This window comes from Hetaerina americana, unplaced genomic scaffold (genome assembly GCF_022747635.1).
Source record: "Hetaerina americana unplaced genomic scaffold, ioHetAmer1.1.p SCAF_10, whole genome shotgun sequence".
Classification (NCBI taxonomy): Eukaryota; Metazoa; Arthropoda; class Insecta; order Odonata; family Calopterygidae; genus Hetaerina; species Hetaerina americana.
Genome location: NW_027286070.1, coordinates 71,422,090 through 71,446,488, shown reverse-complemented (window position 1 = coordinate 71,446,488; position 24,399 = coordinate 71,422,090). Strand labels below are relative to the sequence as shown.

Below are 24,399 nucleotides of genomic sequence, written 5' to 3'. Positions count from 1 at the left end.
AAGGTGGAATGGCCGCTTCCTTCATCTCGTAGCGGCCAATGTAATAAAGAGCAATATCCGTCGATTGAATACATGACTTTACAAATTAAGTTTTGCTCATTCGTTATTCTTTTTTCAAACCTTGGAAGGTTGATTTTAAGTTTCCAAGATACACAAAAAATGAAATAAATTTCGAAATTACGGTAGGTTGTCAATTAAAATGTAATGTATTAAACATAACAGTTTCAGGTTTAACTTTGTGGAATTCATTCATCATGAGGGTAAAAAGAAACTTAACATTTCCACCATAAAGATTTAATATTTCACGACCATGGTTTCGACGATGATGCGCAACATCATCAGGTAGGTGATGATCACCTGATGCATGCCGCAGAATCGAAACCATGGTCGTGAAATATTAAATCTTTATGGTGGAAATGTTAAGTTTCTTTTTACCCTCATAATGTACTGTATTATATTAACTTTATTGACTGCACTGTCTGACAATTTAGAAACGGGTCGAGCACATCAGGCCTGTCGAGGAAGAGAAAAAAAATTCACGGCACATTCAGGGACCAATTTCTCGAAGCCAAAACTTGGCTTTACGTGTCCTCGTGATTTGCACGAGCGGCGTCTGCTTATGGTAATAAATGGTGGGGCACATGGGCGAATTTGAAACGTCTTTCTATTATATTTTAAGACTGCTGTCAGGGGACACTTTTAAATCGACTCGTAGCTTTGAGAAACAGACCCCAGGATGAAGAGGAATGACACGCGCACACATTTGGATCCGTCACCAAACAGACTCCTAAGGAGATGGGATGATTGAATGGCTGATTTGAAATCTAAATACCTTCCTACAAATAGAATTTCATATGGGAATAGGGATGGTGCTGACTAGCTTGCTGTCTTCCCACCCCGAGGGCGTCGGTTCGAATCCCTGCAGTGGCAAAAATTTTCAGTATTATCCCGATCCATACTTGGGTTGTTAATTTGGAGAGAGCATCAGAAGTGGCAGTAAACCGCCCGTCGGATTGGACGTTAAATTGTCTGAACCCTTGGCGCCTTCCGCCAATAGAGAAGACGGTTTCCGACGCCAGGTTTTCTCTGTCCAACCATTCTTCCCCCATTCCCTGATACTTCTACCTCTGCCAAATTACCCACCTATTTCCCTGATGCCGCAAATGACCTTGGCAGTCGGTCGGTCGCCTCCCATAATAACTACTTCCTGCTACCAAACTGTAATCACGACCCAGTTCCCTTCCCAACTCACTTCAGTGGGCCAAACCCCAACCACAAACCAATCCGCCGTTCCTCTCCCTACCACAAAACACGGTAAATAAGCGCGCAATTCACGCTTACGTCACTTTATGCTGCTGTATCAACATTTAACGATGGTTTTACTCGGGGAAAATTGACCATATGTCAACAACAAAAATCGCACAATTCTTTTCAATTTGCTAGATTGGATAAGAACATTCAAGTGAAGTGTAGAAGATATGAACCCGAATAAGGAGACCACTTGCCAGGGTAAACTTCGCAAATAAAAAGGCTTAAATTAAAATGAGTTTCCGACCGCCTGGCTTAGTGGTTTGATACGCGAAAATTAATTTTTTTGAGGTTGAAGATTCCAGTCAAAGATTTACGCGGGTCTTGGGCTTGATTTTCGATTTTCACAATAAACGAAATCACACTGTTGCACTATTCGCCACGCATCTTATTTGCTTAGCGGAATGAGGGAAAAGCTACTGCGGAGCTACGTACGTTCGGGTCATTGATTGGGAAGATGTGCTTCAGAAAGACACAGCACCATTTTGAATCTCTAAAACACTCCATTAAGCCATAAAAAAATAAATAAGGAAATTTTAAAAAATTTTGATTATTAAAAATGTACGAATTAACTAAAATTCAAAAAAATTAAGTTATCCTTTTCTGTATAATACTTACTTGGGTTTCTATACGAAATTTCTATACGAAATTAAGATTTATTCTGGTAAAATTGGTGAATCCAACCCAGTTTCAATTTCGAATCGCGACCAAGTTATGAAATAAGGCTGCGAACTCTCAAGAGGAATGATAATTATTCTTTCGACCACAATTAAGGACAAATCGAGTAGCTTCAAGAGTGATGTGGTGAAAGTCGAACATAATGAATAAATGATCGTTTTTCCACTGGATGATCATGTATCAAGTGGAAAAGTGCTACGATTCATTACAATTTGGGAGTTGATTACATCATAAATATTCCTTTTTTTGACCAATTATGACTTGGCTGTTTGCGGTTCAAAATTAGGAAAAAAATACGATGAAATCAAATGAGATGAAGGAGAAAGTGTCGTTTGGCCTACCTCAGCAGATGGTCCAATGAGAGAGAGGAGAACAGGAAAGATGACTAGACCATTAAGCAGCCCCACAAGGATGAATGCAAACAGCACATGAAAGAAATACCTGAAAATGAAGAAGATACACCCGTTAACTTGCGTCGATGCATCAAAGGCTGATCGCCTGCACACACACACACACACACACATCACCTCTGTTCCCATCAACATTGCCCCAGATTTTCCCAGAAGGCAGACATTACTCCCATCAGTAGTAGTAGTAGTTTTGAGGGGAGGCGACCGACAGCTAAGGTCATTTGCGCCATAGGGGAAGGACAGGACAGGATGAAGGGTGGAGAGAAACCCGGCGTCGGCATTAGCCTACTCTTTACGAAAGGCGCCAAGGGGTCCGCGGCTTAACGTCCCATCCGACGGACGGCGTACTCACTCAAAGTGCCCTCCACAAAGCACCTCAAGTAGGGATCGAGATACCTCTGAAAAATATTCAACACCGCCGGGATTTGAACCACTCCCATCAGTGCCTTCTAGGCGGGAGTATATTTTTATCAATTGCATTATATTATAATATTGCTGTATTAGTCAAAATGGTCAAAAGACACAGATAACATTTACACAAACGCAAAAAAAAGAAAAATTCCTGGGTTAGAAGAATAAAACACCGATAAAAAGAGAAAAAAAACCAATAGTACCGAAACTGATGGCTGAATGCTCACATTTTGAGTTTGTCGCCAAACAACTCATCCACATTGCAATACAACCTGCTCCACAATAGCTTACTCACATTTGTTTCAAAGGAATTGGGAGAAATGACGATTCAATCAAATTTGGAAGTTAATGGTCAATTTGGGAATCAGAATGGTGACGACCTCACTTAGAACAGGCTAGGTTTATAACTTAACATAACTACTTAACAGTCTGAATTTCACACGCCGTAGGGCTTAGTACTGGGTGAACTCTACCCCTCACCTGCCAAATAAGTATATATATATATACTGCGGTTGAATACTATGTATATGGTTTTTATGACAATTATACAACCCTGGAAATGTGGTTGTGGAGACGGATGGAGAAGGTGAAATAGACCGAAAGTAAAACAAATGAGGAAGTACTGGGTATGGTGGGTTAGGAGAGGGGTTTGCTGGGAGAAATCTGAAGGAGGCAGGAAAACTGGATGAAGGGCGTGTTGATGGGCAGTGGGATGCTGAAGACTGTAATAGAGAGAAGAATGTTAGGCAAACGAGGAAAGGGAAGGAACAGGATAGGGATGTTGCACGGGATGAAGGAAGTACACCGAGATGAAGAGTGACTTGATGCAAAGAAGGTTGTTGGGTTGTTTTTGTTAGGAGTAACAAAATATGTATTTGGTAGTTGTATACGTACATCCAAAACCCTGCCTTAACCGGCAGATTACTTACTAATAAATAATAATTTAACCTTGGAGTAAATAGGTTGCTGGTTACTCTGATCTGTTGATCCAGTTAAACATCCTAGAGACTGGGCGACAGATACGTGCAAATTCAAGTGCTGAGATGATATCACATTATTTATTCTTCGAAGCACTCGTATCCCCCGCAGTCAAGCCGGGGTTTGGTTTCCGAGGAAGACCTGGGGCCCGAAACAATCACGTGTTTGAGGGTATCCAGAGGCGTGCCCGGGAATCGAACCTGGACACTTAGACCCAGGACTCAACCCACGACTGGACTAACCCACCGTGGTGGCAACGTCGGTAACGTTAGTTAGAGAAATAGGAGCCAATTCTCTATGGTTTCGGTCATTCCGAAACCATATAGAATTGGCTCCTATTTCTCTCCCTGGCCTGCTCTTGTTCAAATGATCCTGCTTTTACCCCTCTGTGTAACTGTGGAAAAGAAGACACAGCAGAACACAGAGTGGAGGATTGTGTGAAAATTTGCAATAAGAAAACCAGCAAATAGTGAACCACAACAAGCGAACTAACTGGGAAATATTTTGTGTAAAATTTTGTGTAAAATGTAGCAATGTATTCTCCTATTTGTCTATTGAGTGATTTTTTTTTTTTCTTGAATTGTTTATAATTAGTTTAACTCCCAACATATATAAGCACCTGTAGATGTTAAAATTTTAGAAAAACTTTCCTTCTGTCTGATTATTTTTGTCTTTTTGTCTGTTTTGTTATGTATGTTGTTTCCTTATGTCTCATTATTGTTTGTAAAAAGGGGAACTAAGATTCAAAGGAATCCCCAACTAACTGGGAAGTAAAATAAAAGTGGACCCAGGAAACCATTGGTCAAATGGGTCCAAAAATTAAAAAAAAAATTAAAATTAAAATACTCTCACGCGCCCATCTCCTCTTCCTCGACCGTAATCGTTACCTCTTTGAGCGAATCACCTTGCCTCTTCAAAGTCTTTTATTCGGCACTCCATTGTCTCCGTTCATTCATCTCGCTACGATACATTTGGCATTGCAACTTATTAGGGCGAAATGTAAGGCGAGACAATTAAAACGGACCGGGCAGTTTGGTTGACCAAAAGTGGATGAAGACAGCACGCGGGGCATTTAAAGACGCGGCGACGCAGGAGGGCTAATGCGTGACTCATGTGGTCGACCCGCCTCCCGCACTTCCGTGGGGGACGGCCCCCACGGAAAAAACACGTGCGCGTTAGGTGGTGGTGCTATATCGTATTCTCCAAAACGGGCCCCTGTTGTAACCGCCATCAGGTAAACACAAAGAAACGGGGGGAGGGGGACAGGCGATGAGGGAGGGAACAGGTGGCTGACGAGTTTGCTGGCTGCGAGGGAATGGGGGTGGTCCATTGGTAACCGAACACCATCGGGCACCACCAGAGGAGTGAATAGGAGCGGCGGCATGTTGCTGATGGGCCAATGGGTGTGTCGTGTGACGACATGTGACGTACGCACACTTGCAGTAAAAATCGTAAACTCCGCCGGTGAGCGCCGCAAAACACGCGGCCCGCCGGCACTTGTTGCATGCTTTCCGAACGAGCCTCAAGGACCGAGGTTCCACATCTATGTATACGTACGTGACATTATTTGTCGTCCAGAGACGTCAGCCAGACAACATTTGTTGACCTCAACATTACTTTTTATGCATAAGGGAGCAATGAATTTCGTCTTCCATGGAATTAAGATCTTCCAACTTGCAGGAACAGGCAGTCCCGATATGATGATCTATTCACTGTACTCGCGGCGTCAGGAGATTGAGTTACGTAGACTTATCATAATGACGAAAAGGACAGCCATTTACTTCTAACAACTAATTTGTGCCACCAAAGGAATCATTTCACTAGCCGAAGAGTTAGTGATGGGCGCAAACAAATTCCTGAACTGAACGACTTTTTAATGCTGGTATTCCGCGTAAAACAATTTGCACTCGAAACACGAAGGGGAAATTTTAGACATTGGCGATGTATGAAGAAGAACACCTGGTATTTTACATGCACGATTTACAAATCGTGCATTTTCCATTCTAATTCACGCAATCGCATGCACACCGGAAGGGATAACTGGGCGAGAGTTACAAGGGCTCAGTGATTTTTTGTCACCGTCACCGCGGATGGGACGAATTGCTCGGCCCATTACGCAGTTGCCAAGGTGACCAATGATGGGAGAGAAAACATCTTTTAAACCGTCACGGAATAAATATAAAACAAGAGTTCGTGCATCGGAGAACATACCACCCAAAAGACATCCTGCGCCCCGAGTTGCACCTGCAACTGGTGCATGCATCGCGAAACCCCGAACGCCAAGAAGAAATGACGACCACGGATGGCCGAGATTTGAAAAATATCGATAGACGTAAATATTACATACGATTACTTAGAGTAAGAAAATATTTGTCACTGAACCATACAAAGCAGCTATTCCCATATGGTTTATTACATAATGATATCCAAACATCTTAATGCCCATTATTAGCAGTAACCTCAGGGTTTAGAGATAGGTTAGGGAAGAATATTTTGAGTAACTACAGCAGATTGTCGCTGTCTTTTAGGGAATAAATTTCTTTCCTTCCCAACGGCGATTCTTAATTTGCCAACTTAACTCTAATTAAGACCGCATTACATCGCGTGAATATTTTTCGATATCGTCCGCGCGCCGTTTCAATTCAAATGCGACCACGAGTGCGATCCCTACATAGGTATGAAAGGCCTCATCCTTCAATTTAAACAACACCGTTACTTCCGCGATACACAAAATCACATCCCGACTTGACATTAAAATAAAGTCATCGCACAGTTCTGAATTCCGGTGGGGTGATCGAGGATGCGGGAGAGTTTGCCCCGGAGAACACGTCGAAAAATCCAATTCCCCAATATATATCATCGGGCGACACGCTGCCCCATCCCACCCCTCTCTCTCTCTCTCTCTCTGCCCTCGCAACCATCTCGGGACGTCGAATGACCTCGAACGCGAGACCGCCCAGGGAGCTCTCGAAGAGCAGAGAAAGGGAGAGAGATAGATAGACCTTTGGCCTACATGCGGCCCGAAGGCACGATTGCGGCTTCCATTCCTACCTCGAGAGCACGTCGCCGGTGTCAAGGGTCATCGCCGCACCAATCCCAATTCCGTGTCGCGCAGTGGGACACCGAACTGGGAAGAAAACTGGCCAATGTTGACAAAAGCAGTCACGTGAGCGAATTACTGTTACATCGTCGTAGGGCACTTTCATGAGCATCCCGAGAGGACAACTGCTATTATTTTTCGTGCAGAGCACGAATATAGGGCGGAGTGCGGTCTAGTGCGTATAGCGCTCGGTTACGGGACGTGGGGGGCCCTATGGGTCGATTCCTATTGACAACACCGGGCATTCGCCAGCTTTACTCTAGCAGTGTCATTTTCCCGGGTGCTGCCATATATTCCTGAGGAACAAGAGGTGGCAGATGGGATGGAGGTAGTCCCCATTACCATGAATGAGTCAATTTCAACACGGAGCTCCGCGGGCCAAATCTATGCTAAACGGGGGAGATTACCGTGGGCGTACGACGGGGTTTCGGATAACTTGGGAGAGAGAAGGAAGGAGATGACTGCAGCCAACCAATCTCAGGCATCCGCATCTGTTTGCGCAAGGAAAATAAGTTCATGTTTTAAGTATTAGGTGAACTGCCTTCGTCGCCTTATAGAACAGAAGAATCTTGAAACTACCACTCTTTTATGTTCGACAGACGTGATCGCAACTCTTTTGCTTACGGCACTTGCCTGGAATTTTCAATCACCCCCTGCCACACATCATGCGAATGGTTTTGCAGGGTATCGTGTCCATGTGGATGCAAGAGATGCGGGTGTTGGATAAAATAGCCTAACCCTCGGTCCCAAAAAAGAATGGTCTTTGCACCTTACTATATGTCTCTTCCCAGAGTACCACTCGGGCCATCGGAGGTGAACTGCAACCAGCGAGAGTCCCTGATATTCCTGCTCGAGGCAATCGTCCTCTTTTAAGCGCAGGAATGGAAAAAAAGCAATCCCCATTATTTCACCAATCTGCCCTATGTCCGGCCAGCGCATCAGGCGACCGCAATCCCCAAATGTCCGCAAACGTTTCCTCATCTCTTCGCCGACATCACCCTTAAGAGAGAAACCTGAGGCACGATTAAGGATGGCCTCCGAATCGAGAGGCCAGAGAGAATGCAGGTTATCGGTAACAACTGCGAGTACTTTACTATTTGAACGCCAACGGTGAATAATCTCTTCACTGAAGTTCAGTTTTTTCGATTTACAAATCCTTTGCAAACATTCTTGAACATAGTTCATAAAACATTCAAATTCGCACACTGTATTCATATCACAAGTGCGTACACCACTCACTGTCATCACGTGCCAAACATAAGGCTAGTACTAGTATACTAACTCGAAGCCTCGATATATATACTCATGGGTTGCGGACATCCGAAATGTGACGAAGGTCCCCCCCCCCCCGGATTTTGCAGCGGAGGAGAGGCCTCTCAGGGCCGGCAGCGGTCATAACCTAGATCCCAAACCCCTAAAACGCCGTCAAATATTCATGGAGGATTCACCACGTTACTGACCCCTTGGTCACCAGATGGGAATTATTGCGAACGACTTGAAAATGCGACCCACGACGGCGAAACAGCACCGCGACGCTCTCCGCTTGCCCCGGAAGGGCAAAACCAAAAGAACAAAAGAGGGCTCACGAGGCGCGCGCGCGAGCGCTGGTCGGGCAGGAAGGAAGGGAAAGAAAGGAGGAAGGATACCCGGTACGCCGCGCACAGAGACGGCATGATTTCGAATCAATTTTGCGGCGCACAGAGGCCCTCCCGGCGTGGAAGTTTCGTGTGGGAGGGAGGGGTGAGGAGTCCCTGGGCAGAAGAAGAAAGCACAAAGGCCATTAGCTTAAGCATGCCATCAAAATCTGCGACCCACACCACGGTGGTCTCCCTCCCGAGGAAATTCACAACGGCGAGGAGAGAAGGGGGGGTTGGAGGGAGGGGAGGGAGGCGGAAGGGGAGGGAGGTGGAAGCAGATGGAAAACAGGAGAGAAGGTGAGCGCCGCGCACGATCTGGCAACGCCGCAAGGACTCGTGGGTGGTCTCCTTTTCCATCTCCGACCCCTACCTCCTCCTCCTCCTCCTCCCCTCCCCACAACAACCCTTCCCTCACGGTCGAGTTATTTTTTTCCCTCCACCCCACCCATTCCCTCTCTCCCCCTTCCCCCACCTTACCACACACCCAATAAAGGGGAGTTATCATGCGCCAAATACTGCCGACTCCTTCCCTCCCCACATCCTCCCTCTCCAACGGAATCCAGGAAAACCATTCATTGCTCTCCCTCCACCACCACCCCTCCCCTCTCCACCCACTCACACTTCACTCGTTTCTCATTACGAGGGGGGAGGTGAGGAGGAGATGGGGGAAGGGGGGGGGCGATAGACGTCGTCTCATGACCATTCAAACGACTCTGGGCCTCGTTGATGCTCCTGCCTCCTCAATCTCCTCCCGCCCTCTCGACGGGGAAAGGAGTCGCTGCAAATTGTATCGCCTCTCATGTCCGACCTCCCTCCCCCCACTTCACCAAACGACCACTCCTTACCTTATTCGAGATAGCCCCCCTCGCGCACCAATCATCATCAATGCTCCTCTAGGCTCCGCGGCGAATATTCCGAGGCATGCGCCTGGGTCGACGATGGATTGGGAAGAGGGGGAGGGAATCCGCGGGCACACCGGCGTTCACAACGATTGCGCCCCACGGGGTATTTTAAATCAAGGGGGTGTGCGTGTGTGTGTGTGTAGATTTTCGAGTGTTTGTTGCACGCCATAGAGCGGATCGGAGGGAGTACTTGCACGTGACCTAGTTCGAACGACCTGACGAGTCCAGACGTAAATAAATACCGCGGGGATACCTGCCTCGACGGTCACCTCCTTGTAGCGGTCACTTTTTTCCAGGATCGAATGTGTATCCCGTGCAATACATCCACGTAAATTTCACTCGCTTACGGCAAACACCCTCTGCTTCCGCAAAAATCGTATGTATTTCGGTCGATGAACAATATTCACACATGCATTATTCTCAGTGGAAATAATTCTATTATAATAAACAATTGCGAATGTGTTAATCGAAGGGTTCTGCTCCGAGGTCGCGTAGCGAATATAGTTGGCTTGTTTGGACGTTAATTTACAAAAGTTAATGCTTTCATTTAAAATACAATCGGCAGGAAATGAATTTGTAAAAGCGTTTGAAAAATGGACATACGGGGACATCACTTTAAAACTTCGTCCTTCGTTTAAGTTTTCCCACCGTAGCAAAAAAAACGGAAAATATAGCTCATCATTCTTCCAACGATGTTTTTCAATTGATAAGCGTAAAAAGAATATGATGCACCACGTTTTTATTAAATTAGATTTTCGGTAGAATAAGTTTTGTTTTATTCACGCAAATATTTTCATTAATATAAAAAGTTCTTCGAAATTGACATTCAATATTGCTTTCAGCCTTGTTTGTCCGAAGTATTCAATGCTCATGCACAGGAATCTATCGACGAAACGTTTCCCTGGGAAAATGCTAACAAAAACATTTTCCCTGCAGTTATAGATTACATCGTAAAGTACGCGGAGTCTTCCACAATCCTGCTCATAGTGGAGAAACGAAAGTCAATCGAACTAAAAACTAATGCTTCATTCTTTAAAGCTTGACGGAAAGATAAACAAACCAGACTCTTGACCGAGAGATAGTCTCAAAAAAATCACACTCGTCGCCATGAAAAACGCGACAAAAGCCTGGATAAAAGGTTTTCAGGAAGTCGAAAACAACGGAGAGATGTAGCATTCTTTGTCGCTTACTTGTCACAGTGCCAAACATGGAAAATGCTTAATTTTTAGCATACACGAAGCAATTCATGCGGGAAATTGAATCCAAAATGACTGCGAACAAATGACGGTCGAATGTGTACCTGATTGGGGAAAACGGCGAACGGGTTCGAAGCTGGATGTGAACTTTGCTATTCTTTCGACTTGTTGAATCTAAAGAGTTAAAACAAGAGAGGAAAAATGAGAAAGAGTGGCGAAACTAAAATATCTGGAATGATCTTATAAACCGCATACAAGCCGAAAAATCGTAATGCGTTTTTAAAGAATGCTTATTTACATGAGTAATGGACCTACTACCAAGATAATTTGGAAAGTCATATATTTCATACAGCCTTCGTTAAAAATTCAAACAGGTCAAAAAAGAAACAGTAACCTATCCTTTTTGGCGAAATGGTTATTCACCTCTCGTACGCTTTCGGGCACGTTCCCCCGTTTTCAGGAGCCCCTTCCTTCCGTCTTGTTTCCCTATATCAATCTCAAGAGGGCAACCTCGGCCTTCAGACGAAGTGCATTCGACGACGCCAACCTTGACTAACTCCTATTCCGATTTACTTCGAGGGGCCGGTCAGCACTTGATTGGCGGGCGATTAAAGTGAGGCCGTATGCAACGGGTTTTTAATTCATCATCCGAGGAAGTTATCGCGAAAAATCCTTCGAATTTGATCTTTTGATAATTTCACGACACGGATTAGATCTGAAGTCACCCGGGTGCAGAATGGCACGAAAGAAACTCATTAATAAGAGGCATGTCAGATGTGTAAATCAATAGTATGAACGCGTCTCTGGGGTTCCTGAAATCCTTACCAATGAATCAAAAAGAAATAAAATTATAAATTTCACTACGGTTAGACGGCATACCCTTACGTACCACATTAAGTTTTACTGAACACCATGGATTTTTCATTGCAACTTTTAAAAATTAATAACATATCATCCCTAAACGTTCACGCGGAGCTCACAGGTAACCATCACCTCTGGATCTGTTAATATAAACAAGAGAATGATGTCGCACCATGAGACTGGGGGGGGGGCATTAAAACTGCCAATTCATGTCAATGATAATGGTGAAAAACAAATTAAGGACGTGGAAACGAAAACTCAGATTTCCGAAATGAACCCTCGAAAAAGAATTTTTGCCCTTAAAAGTATCAATGAAGTAGAGAAGAAACCGTCTTCTCACAATTAGGCTTTTGTCTATCTGCTCCTCCGTAGCGAGCGAGATCATTGACAGTCACGAGTGGACTGCAGGGTCCAGGAATGCGATGAAATGATCCAGCCTCATTCAACGTAAATAAAAGCCTCAATCAGCATCGAGTGTGTGGTTCGCGTTAAGTCTATGGAATTCAGAGTGAGTCGAGGATCCATTAGCGTGGAATTCCGTCTGAGGTAGACTAGGGATTCAACGCAAATTAAGTTCTCATTAGCGTCGGATCTCGCGATGAAGGAGACGTGCGATCCCTCCGTGGAAACTAACGGGGCTCTCTCTCTCTCCCCCTCCCTCCACAAGGGCATAATCTTCCTCCCTTCCCGCATCCCGGCTACGGGGGCCGCATCCCACTCGGCACTGAATCCTTCCGACGTGAAGCACGGTCGTCCAGATGAACGAAGAAAGCAATCAAAGACGCCGCTTCGTCCCTAACGGCGCCCGCCTTCGACCCTGGGTACCTCGCTACCAAACGGTATGTACACTCCCCTGAAACATCCAGGGGCCATGAGTATCCCCAAATCGGAGTCCCAAAAAAACATCCGTCAAGTTTTCAACCGTTTTCTAATGAGAAAAGTCGATCTGCACAGAAACGGACGATTCTCTGGAGGGAAACAAAGTTCCACGTTTCCCAAAGAACGAGAGGAAGTTCAGCCAAAAAAATCCGCTACGAGCGTATGACTGCTAGGAGAATAGAGTGGTAGGCGTGCTGGATATGCCCAGGAGGAGCCCCTTGAGTCACGAAGACGTAAGACCAAGACATTATTATATAGCTGTGATGGAACAGCCTAGTTTCCTCTTGAAACCGAGGGAATTATTTCGGCACCGAATGACATCATGCAGATCCGACCGTCGGGATGAAATAAAGAGAGAGATGAGATGGAACACCGCCACAGACAGATTCAAGTGTTCAAGTGTTCGTTCCTCCCTCGCATATACACGCGATCATGAGAAATTCGAACCCAAGCACTCTATTATTCATGCAAAAATCAAAATTCATTGATTTAGTCGAACACATCAATTATTGCAAAACGTCGGATGGGCATTCAGACGTGTATGTTTAAGTGTGATTACGAATAGGATCACACATACATTCATGTATTAAGCTATAAAGCATTCAAGCTCATGTTTATGCATTCACGGCTACTGACCTAACACCCCCTGCCACTCGCTTACACGGCGGATAGCTGGGAATCTTGTAGATTTGCAGATACAATGTACATTACATACACAATTCCTGTATACATGGAATGGCGTGTCTCTTAACACAATTGACTATTAAAGAACAAAAAATAACAAAGCCAAACTAGCGAACGAGGTTTCTTCATCAGTAAAGAAATTAAGAGAACTAAAGCTTATGAACCAACAACTTGATTCCATGCGCCCATTTTAAGTTAAATATTTCATGAAATTAATGCCCAACATCATCTCCAATATCGGTTATTGGCAGAAGTACTGTCAGATGCCCTGATTCCACACACGCCCTGATGGTTGCTCGACAGGTAGATATACTTTTTGATGAGCAAAGGATCGATATAAATATTCGTCGGAATCGATACCGGTTCCCTTCTCCGAAGTTTCTCGACCGGTCCAATAAGCTGTCGCCTAGCTAACGTGAAAATAACACCCCACCTCAGAACACACCCTGTAAAATATCTGTCCAATTAGGGTTGATTCCGTCGCGGCGACCTCTTCGACAGGAAGACGGACACAAAGTCCGGGAAAGAGTGGATAGATTAGGTCGGATCAATCAACACACACCGTGGTCCGACGCATATCGCAATGGCTCATGCCCGATCGGACCGAGAAACTGGACCATAGAGAGAGTGGACGAAGAGTGGGAGCTGCAGTAGGAATCGCAAAGAAAAACGTAAGAGTTGGGTGGAGGAAGTGTTGGAAGGGGAAGAGAGGGATGGTGGCGAGGCAGAAGGGAGAACGTTGCGTAAGCGGGGAGGAAGGAGTTAATGAAGAGGGAAACGAAGGGGGGAAGGGAAAAGGAAGATCACGCGAAATTAATGGAATGATACTTGTTACTTGTTACCCAGCTAAAACCTACCTCCAATGGGTGTGGTTCCTGCGATCGAGGGATAATGAATTTAAGTCCATTTCTTACCGCGAGCAGATGTGAGGACCGCGAGATCATTTAACGCCCTAATGCTCACAATTTCAATCACCGCGCACCTCGGTGCACCCGATGAACCAGCCGTTTAGGTCGGCTTCCTGCGTCGGGTGGCATGCGGAATTGCAGGCCCGGGAGAGGGGTGTAGGGAGGGGGCTTCCTCGAGGATAATTGAAGTTAATTCTTTTCCCTCCTCCTCACTTTACCGCACAAAGAAAGCCGCCTACCCGCATCGGGACCACCGCGGGAGACGCGATCTCTCCCTCCCCCCCACACTCACCCTCCACCCCCGTTTTCCGTAATCGAGTCGCATTAATAAAATCGCCCGCGGGAGGGAGTGGGGAAGTCGCGGGTGGATGGGCAAGGGGTGCTTACTCTCTTTTTTATTTGAACGCGGGGGTGTTTGTTTGTGGGGTGAAGAGTGGGAGGAACCATGCGGGGAGCAAGCAGGTCTCCCCCGCTTCTCGGTCGACGGGCCGACGTCGATTCCCGTAAACACACACGGATGTAGCATCAAACGATCGAGGAGACAAAACTATAGGGAATTCTTATGCTTTTCCAGCCTTCAATTTTAATATTGTTCCACGTATTTTTTCCCGCTATTTAAAAAAAGAAAATCAAACAATAATTTGTACGGCTAGCTTTCGATGACCTTTTGTCAATGCACATTTCATGTTCTTCTAAGACCTTACCAGCAAGACACAAAATGTCCTCAACTCTCATATTTCACACGAGGACCACTGATTCTTTAGCCCCGAATACTCCTCTTCCAACTCCCTCAATTCTATCCGAAATTGCCATTCAATCCTTCCTTCTCTGCCTCGCTTTCTCAGCATTTTCCTTTCTTATGCACGACACAGTCTCCAGCCATTGCCATTGCCATCCAGAATCCACTTCCTCCACATACTTCCTTCTTCGCATTTCTCCCAACGACAGGCTCTTATCTTCCACCGTGCCATGCCTAGAACTTCAATCGCTTAGTGTTCTTCCCGTCTATTTTGTTTTATCCACTCTTCTAAGTTCTTTTAGACCGAAATAAATATGCTTCCTTTTATGAAATACAGTCCAAATTATTTGTGAAGAGCTCCATTCATTAATGAAATATAGTATTCCTATCACGAGTACTACTTTTACTGGTAATTTTACGAGGAGAATTGCAATATTGCATATCCACGTAAATTTATAAAAGTTACAAGGCAATATCGATGAGGGAATCGATTCTCGATATCATTAAAGTAAATCCCCGTTCTTCGGGTGGGAAAGCACTGTGTTAAAGCATTTCAAGGACTGTCATTTCGAAGCGCATGTATAAACAAACATACCGCGTTCAAACTACATTTATAAAATTGACATACGTTAAGCAGTCATTTTGGCCCGGATATTTGAATGATACTTGGCCCGGACATTTGATTGCAGCGAGAGAACTTGGCATTTGAATGATCTTATTTATCTATTTTTTTAAATAATGACTTAAAACGATTGAGAGATAATAAATAGAGAATACTATTCCTTTTCGAGCTAGGGTCGTTTTCAAGCTGAAATGCATGGTGAATATTTACAAATCACACACACACCTATCCCTTAAATTACAGTAATGCATCATTTATTTCGCAGTTGGAACAATACGTATTTCGATCCTCAAGTCATCAACCAGACGCTCAGTGTGACATTGTTGAGTTCACTCAGGGTGTAAGCATTTTCCAGTAAGTACTGGCGCCCATAAAAATAATACAGCGTGCGTGAAGCAGGAGGGCGTCCGGGCACACTGCACACGGGTAGGTGCATAATGTGCTCATTGCACACGCACACGAAGGTGCTTCCTGTCCTCCAGCATTGCAATTCACCGACTGAACTCTCCCACGCCCTTTGAAGAAAACTGCATCTCTTCATGAGGGCCTTGGTATTTTCTCCTCTCGGTCGAGAGGAGAAAATACCAAGGCCCTCGCGTGGACGCCACCGCAATCGCTACTTATCAAATGAAGTCGTTTAAATTCAATTCCGATTGGGACCGGCCGCCACGCCGTCAAAGAAAAACAAGAAGTAAAGAAAAGAAGAAACAATTGGAAATGGCAAAAGAAAAAGGCAGGGCGAACGGAATGAAAGACCACTCGCCTCCATTCCTGCGCACGAAGGCTGAAGAAAGAATTGCCCTTCCGAAAATAAATACTTCACTTTTTAATAGAAGGGATATTAAAAGGTTTGGTGGGGGAGGGGGAGAAAAGAGAGAGAGAGAGAGAGCAGGGTGGGGTGGGATCGAAAGTCATTCCAGTTTCCGAATTATCTCGATCCGGTGATTTGGAGAAAAGTAAACGCCCAAAAAGGAGGACTCCACACCTGGGGCGAGGGCTCGACCACAAGCAGGGCCGTCGAATGTACCCCCCCCCGCCTTACCTCCTCCCTCCCCCATTACGCCATGGCCAAGATTGTGAAAGAATGATGATGAACGTGACCCGCATAATCTTTCTCAAAGAAACCTCGCGAGGTATTCCACGGGGGAAATAGAACCGCGACACCCGTTCGTTCATTCAAGTCCTGCAGATCCGCTTCGGTCCGGTAGGAGGCGAAGGTCTCCTCATCCTTATGGCCGAGTCGCTCGCTCCCAACTCGTATGAACGGGTCTATCAAAAGGGGGACTTACTTCGTCAGTGATTCGGCCACATTAGATCCAAGTAATAAATTACCACGCTGCATTAATTCAGGTTAAAAATGGAAAAAAAGAATTACAGACAAGATGCAAGTGAAATCTGGGCGTAGTTTTCGCCATTTTGAGCCGCAAGGATTACGATGCAAACATTAGGGTGTAAATAACATTCACCTCGACCGGGATTCAAACCCTGATCCCTCGATGTCCGGCCGAATGCTTTAGCCAGTGAAGCTATCGAGACGTCCTCTTGAACTAAGAAATTTTGAGGGCTTTAAAGGAACAAGATGTTGTGACGAAATACCGTACAACATACAATGTCACAGGCATTCGTATTCGTGCCACAGTCCACGAGGTTAAAGCCAAATATAGACACTTTGGTTGATTTTTACACTGAAATTGTCGCATTGAAATGTATATTAGCGGAAGACTCCGTTAAAAGTTACTGTTGCGGCATCTTCCCGCAGTTTCTTCCCGGAATTTATCACAAGGATTATATTTTTCCTCCCTCGTCATACCACCGAGACACTTTAAGACTTACATGTGCTTAAAAATTAAATTACGAATGCTATTAAAATAATCTCCGCTCAGTCCACCAAGCTAGGATCTTGATGAATTATACGGAATTGTCGAATGAACTCATTAATCACTCGAACTTATTAAATTACTCTTCCAACTCCTCCTTCGAGCCGTCGCGAACGCAGGATGCCAATATATGAAGGGTCACAGGGTTTTATTGGAAATCAAAGGGTCAGATTGACCCTATCTCTGCAGCGCAATCCGAAATTGACGAATAGATTATGTTCGTCGAAAATGTTTTGAACAAAACGTGCGAAAGTGGCGTTCCGAGTCATCGCTTTTTTTCGAAGAGAGAACTTCGTCTACGTAGAATGGAGAAAACTGCGACGAAGTTGCAAAGTCTCTCATTTTCCTGAATCTCGCAAAAAAAGCACAGCAGTGAATAGATTTTTTAAAATTTTGAAAGTGATAAATACACGCTTCCATCGAACCTTATACAAGCACGAATGCGACGCTGGGGAAAATAACAAATATTCCGCAAAATGGCAAGGGTATGGAATACGATCCGAGACGATTAGCTCTTTTCGCACGTTTCTATTCCGACACACGGAATTGGGGAAGAATGACCGATGGAGCGGAAGATGATTGACCGACTGACGCTTCCCGGCGGCGAGCAGACAAAAGACTGCCGGACACGCGGAGGATTTCGCCAGAGGGAGAAGCACGTAGATGGAACCATCCGACCATGATACTTCGGCTGATCGCAGTTTACAAATATTGACGATAATTACAGCCCATTGCTGGGAGGGAGGGCGGGGAGAGCATCTGGCGCCAACACACCCGATAATTAAAAAGATGCCCGTACAAAAAAATACGCGTGCTCTCTCACCATGAGGCCTTCTTTCAAAGTTTCACGCGGGGACCAATCGCTTGATAAGACCAACCAGGACTCCATTAGCCCACGTCGTACGTCACCTGTAAACACACAATACCTCAAAAAGGGGAGGGCCACTAACAATAATTGTTTCAAATCGAACGGAGTCGCCATTTCCGCCGGGTCAATCACGTTTCTTAATTATCCTCTGTTTTATCCATTAGGCGGAAATGGTGAGGCGGAGATATTTTTTTCCATTTTCGATATTTTTTTCCATTTTGGCCAGGCCACTCAAATTAACGCCATATCGAAAATCCAATCTCAACCGCGGAAATCATTAAATACATTTGAAATTTACAAACTCAAGAATGCCTGACGGGTATGAATGGTGGTGGGATCCGTCTCCAACAATCATCTTATATATATATATATATATATATATATATATATATATATATATATATATATGTGTGATATGTGTGTGTGTGTGTGTAGTTAGATATATGTATATATATATATATATATATATATATATATATGAATATATTAAATATATATATATAAAATGATGGATAATAAAATGTGAAGTCAGAAAACTCGAGGGAATAATTGAAATAAGGCTTTGAACATTTACGGAGGGTTATTGAAAAATATAAACGGTGGCATACACGCAGCAGGGGATGGGAAGGTGATGGAAATGGCAATTTCCTTTGAGGTTTTCCATTCACGTGGACACCCAGGTCAAATTTTCGCGACCCAAATCGCACCTCCGATTCTTTGGGAAACCGAATTTTAATCATAGCTCTCCCCACCAAATAAGTGAAAAGGTCTTGCGCAGTGCCATCTCCATTGACCCACATTTGAATATCATCTTTCCTCGCTCCTATCGAAGACATCCTTTCCTTCGCGACGAAGAGCTGCGGCGCGTAATGTATTATGACGGCCAGGGGTCACGATTGCCCTCCGGCGCACCTCCTTCTAAACGGGAGGGTCCCACATTCGTGCGGAAGGTGAGTGTTTTTCTCTTCCATTAAATCGAGGTAATAAAACTTGCGAAAGCAACGATTTCCAAAGGTTTCCACTTACGGATTGGCACAACGTTCTCTGCATAGCAGAGGCAAAGGTCACACGGCAATGGGCACCAGAACGTGCTTAATGCGGCTGACCCTTACCCTAAATTTGAAAAAAATATAAACATTCCATCCCCCTCCTTCATTTAACGTCTTCGGGAAACACACGCACACACATTACCAATAAAAATGGGGAGACACTATCGAGTGAACGCACGTCTTTATTTATAACATGACTGGAGAAATGGCAGCCGAGTATTTATTTGCTTTAAAAGCATAAACGACCACCAGAGTCGAATGAGCTCGTAAGTCAAACGGATAAGGGTGGATTTTTGTTGATGTTTATACAAAACGCTCGCCACTTTGAAACCCATTGGAATGTATTGAGGGAAAATTAAAAACAACTACAGTTAAAGAAGTCAAAAGCCATCCGGGTCCAAATGTGTCGATGAAGAGGCTAATTGATCGAAAACCGGGAAGTTAGCGATCTTGAACCAAGGTTTTGGCACAATATTTTAATGGAAATAAATTCTGATAAAGTCGATGCAAAGTATATTGATATAAAAAAGACAAGGAATAATCGCCGGTTTATGAAAATGGGCGCGAGAACATTCCTAATCCAAATGGTGAATACACTTCTACGACGTAATCCATTGCTTCCCAAATCCACCCGTATCCTGAGACACTTCTGAGCTACGCATTTGAAACTGACGCTTAAGAAATAGCGCAGGTACCACCACAACACCAACGCCTGGAGTATCAAGCTTCCGAGCACCACAGGAAGCGAAATGAAATAATAGGTATCACCAACTCACATACATTGTACTTCTTCTCCTAATCCTAAAAAATCACTTTGGATTCTTAAGCTCCACGGGCACAGGAATTTCCACGAGAATTCCAATGATTTAAACGGATTGGCAAAGACACCCTGCCTAGGGAAAATATCGCGACTCGACGGGCACGGAACGATCATTTGGAAAAGGTCTCTCCCTCTCGCCGTATTAAACCCCTCCCCCATCCCTAACCGCCATTCCCCCCTTAACCTTGCCGCCGCCCCCCCTCGGATACCATTACCTCCGACTCGCCTAATACCCACCCCGCCCCAACCCACGGCCCATCAACCTCCTCCCCCTCCCTTTCCGCCACACGATCTGGGTGGTCATCCCGTCTCAACCCCCTCTCCCCACCTCCCCTTCTCCCCCCTCCCCCACACACGCGTTCCCCTCCCTCCAACTCCAACCTCTCAAGGCTGACCGGCGCGCTCCCCTCCCCTCCGCCCCTCGCGCCACCCCCACCGCAAACCGCCACCCACCCACCCCGACCTCCACGCACCCCGCGCTGCATAGCGTTTGTCCGAGCACTGGAGGGCCCCTTGTTTTATGACGCCAGGAAGGGCTCTCGTCCCGAAAAAGGGTCGTCTCTCTTGGTTAATGAACCGTCACGCACCGGTCTCATTGGCGCCGGGAACATCTGCGGGAGGAAGCGGGAATGGTTGCCCCCACCGACGGAAGGGGAGGAAAGCGTGCCCGGGATGGGAGCGAACAATCACGGAGCCAAGAGACCTTCCCACCGGCTTTTTTATTCTCGTGAGATTTCATCCCCTACCCCCCTCCCTCCAACGCCGTTCTCCGGAACACTTCCGGGGGGAGCTCCTTAACAGTTGCGGGACACGTCCCCCCCACCCACCCTCTTCAAAGAAATCTCCAGGAGAAAAGGGATAATCAGCATCCCACTCGGGCTACTAGTTGACCGACCAGACTATTTACGAGCGCGGATTCAAATCCGCGAAATTTTTGCAGATTTAATATCAATGGACTTCGAAGCGCTTAAAAGCGGAAGGCATTATGAAAATAAATTCTGTTGGTTTCTCAACGATTCCGGCAGTACTGAATGGTTTAACCGCTTTACTACAACCGATGCCAAAGAGCATCAGCGATTTTTGCATTCCTTTAAATCCACACAATTAAATGTTCACAGAAAAATTTTATAGTTATACAGCATACTTCATAAAGTAGACAACAAGGTTAATTTCGTTGTATTAGTAGTAGTCTTTATTGGAGGCGACCGACAGCTGAGGTCATTGGGGATGGGTGGGAAAGGAGGAGGGGTGGAGAGAAATCCGGCGTCTACTCTCAACGAAAGGCGCCAAGGGGTCTACAGTTTAACGGCTCATCCGACGGACGGCGTACCCACTCAAAGTATCCTCTACAAACCACCTCAAGTAGGGATCGGGATACCACTGAAATATATTTGCTGTGTCCAGGATACGAACCTGGGCTCCTCCCCCTCCCTTAGAGATCGATATCCGCAACTAAATTGAAAAAAAACAATGACCCACTGACTGAGTATGCTCCTGAATATTCGTAACAGATGAAAAATCACGAATAGTAGCTCTTCGGGAAAAGGAAAAGCAATGAGTTTTACATCATGTATACTTTTTGCTACATACGTTTTTTCATGTTTTGCGATTCGACGCAGAGTGCACACGCAGTATATCAGTTAATGATTTGAGTCCAACAAACACTCAAAACGTACCAGTTTTAACACTCGGAATCGTCAATTACTTTATTTTGACCAAAACCAGAATTGTTCATTATGCTATTCGGCCATTGAATCATTTTGAAAGGGAAAGGAATCTTCGGAATAATGCGGTGGAATCGACTCGATGACCGAGAAACGGGGAACGATGCGCATGAATCGGTTTCTGGCCGATAAAATATCACTATTTTTTCACTTTCTCCTGAGGACGAGAGGAGTCGGGGAGAACGAGAGGCGCTTTTACCTGCTGGTGGGTACGTGCGTGTTTCACAGAGAGACCACGAATAAAACTTGAAAGAAAAAAGAACCACCGCGTAGGACCGACGTGCCTTGGCTCGCGCCACAAGCCCGCACCTGCATTTACGCGCGGCGGCTGGCGATTGAACGCGCTTTAAATGCGGAGTCTTCCAAAATACGGACATGCCAACACCCGGATACGATGTCCCCGTCGGCAAATGACCTCGCGCCCTCCGCGGGGAGGTGATGGGACATGTAGTGGCCCTCCACGCCGAAGACGACCCAGGTGGTGAAGGATTCAGGATTAATTTAGGCGTGGTAGTGAAGTGGTAAGGCGTTCACCTTATGTCTGGTTGCTCTTGGGTTCAAACCTTGTGGATGCCACTGGAAATTTTCACCCAAATAGCGTAACTTGCATGCAAGGGTTTCAGACCTTCCAGGAGCGGGAGCACGGTATCCTTCCCCCTCCCCGTTCGTGCCAATTTCACACCCTAGGACTGAATTGGGAACCACAATGACACAGCAAACCAAACTATTGACTTGAACCACGGATCTTTCGAATTGATCGAAGTAACAGCCCATAATCCAACCGGGATTTTCGACTTGTCGGGCTGATGATCCAATCACTTGAGCTATCGAGGAAACGTAATGTAAACAGAAACCTGTGCGGGGGTTTATGCAAACAAGCGCCCCGATTCTTTGGCCAGGAGATGACGTTAGGGAGCTGCCTCACACACACTGAAGGAGAAATGGACGACACAAGAGGAAAGGATGGTTGGTAAATACAACGCCATAAAGAATAGGAGCAGTGAGTTTCGTGGCACGCATAGCCAGGAGGAGGAGACGAGCCACATTGGCCAAATATCCAAATATTTATATATATATATATATATATATATATATAAATAAATAAATGTACATATATAATGCATATCCAGTTAGCACTAGCGAACAGAAACAAACAAAAAAACAAAAGAAACTCAGACGTTTTCGAATTTTCGGTGGTCAAGCTATCTTTATCAAGGAAGAGAAGGAAGGAACTTAAGGAAGGACGGATTTCCTTCCGTTCCTTGAGAAAGGTGGCTTAAAGGTGTTTTTGTTTGCTAGCGCTCCCTTTAAATACATTATATATAAATACACACACGCACACAATATATATATATATATATATATATATATATCTATATATACACATCGCCCTACCCCTGGTGATGTCCCTCTTTTTCTCCCGCCGGGATCGGCTGTTGCGTACCAAGGGAACCTTGGTTTGTGGCGAGGGGCAAGCCTCTTCTGTGGTCTATGGAGCGGGGGGGGGGGGTGAGGAGGGACCCACCTGCTGGAGGGCGTAATCGCTGGGGTAATTGTGACCGTCGGGGCGGGGGAAACGCCGGCGGTCCTTGAGGAGACGGCCGCCCAGTCCTCGGGATATAATCTTTAGAAGGGATGGGCAGTCGTCAGATTTAATTCGCTCCAAATCTTGAAACTATGTTCAACCACTTAAAGATTATCAAACGGCGGTGGGGAGGGGCAAAGGAGGAAAGGCGGAGGGGGGCATGCGAACGTTTGGAGATTCGAAAATGCGTTTTGGGAGGAGGGAGGGAGGGACAACAATCAACTTCCGAACGTTTGGTCGGATACATAAACGGATCAAGGGACGCGGGGCCAACAATCCTAAATGGCATGAATAGGATGAATCCTAGGGTGGTAGGTTTTGAAGAAATCAATCTGGGTTTCCACGCTAATGAACTTCCCTGTAGTCGCGGGAAAAATGTTGACTTACCCGAACCTAAATAATGAGAGTGAATACTTGAAGTAAGATTTTGTTACTACAATTTCGACCATTAGTTCCCAATTTGGTTCAGCTATTGCATCACTATAGCCGCAGTAGCCGGTAGTAAAATAATTATGTCATTTTCATAAAAAACAAGCCTGTATACATTTATTCATATTTACCAAAAGGTTTATGTTCAAAACCATTTTGGAAATAGTGTCAATGTGATGTTTTTCGGGATTTCAAGGCCAGTAATCTCGAAATATTTTGGTATTTTGTTGACTTCCCTGAATTTTCTATTTTACCAGAGTGGTTATAGTTAGATAGATCGAGACCGACTATCATTTCACATCGTTCTCACTAAAATGCTACGTCGCATCGTAATATGCCTGCGTTACTATTCCTCACTCGAAGGACTGAACAGGAAACCTGAATATTTCCCACGCACAAGCGCAAATCTGATCGTCTCCATAGAGCTTAGGGTTCGAATAGGGAAAGGGGGGGATTTTGAGCTCCTTTTTGAAGGAGGGACGGGTCAGCAAAATCGTACGACTTCGGGATCGAGGGACGCGGGTTGAAGACAAAAGCAGTGGACGACTTTTCTGGGCCGAACTAATCCAATGATTTAATTCCCAAACCGCTGGGAACGAATTAAAATAAAACGAGAGGAATCGCGCATTGAAAATTACACCGATCCATAAAAGAGAATTCCACCGCCGCATCCCCGTAGCCTAATGAGATCGCAAGCTCCTCGCTTAGGAGGCGATGGCGGAGAGGGAGGGAGG

The 24,399-nt window shown here is 45.3% G+C and overlaps 1 protein-coding gene across 1 annotated transcript in view; it reads right to left on the bottom strand.

Moving 5' to 3' along the window:
• The window catches only part of ptc (protein patched), a 199,226-nt gene that overhangs the window by 5,529 nt on the left and 169,298 nt on the right, over positions 1–24,399 (bottom strand). Inside the window, exon 22 of the mRNA XM_071598999.1 lies at positions 2,328–2,427. Coding sequence (XP_071455100.1) covers positions 2,328–2,427 — 100 coding nt within the window. The remainder of the gene's footprint in view (positions 1–2,327; positions 2,428–24,399) is intronic.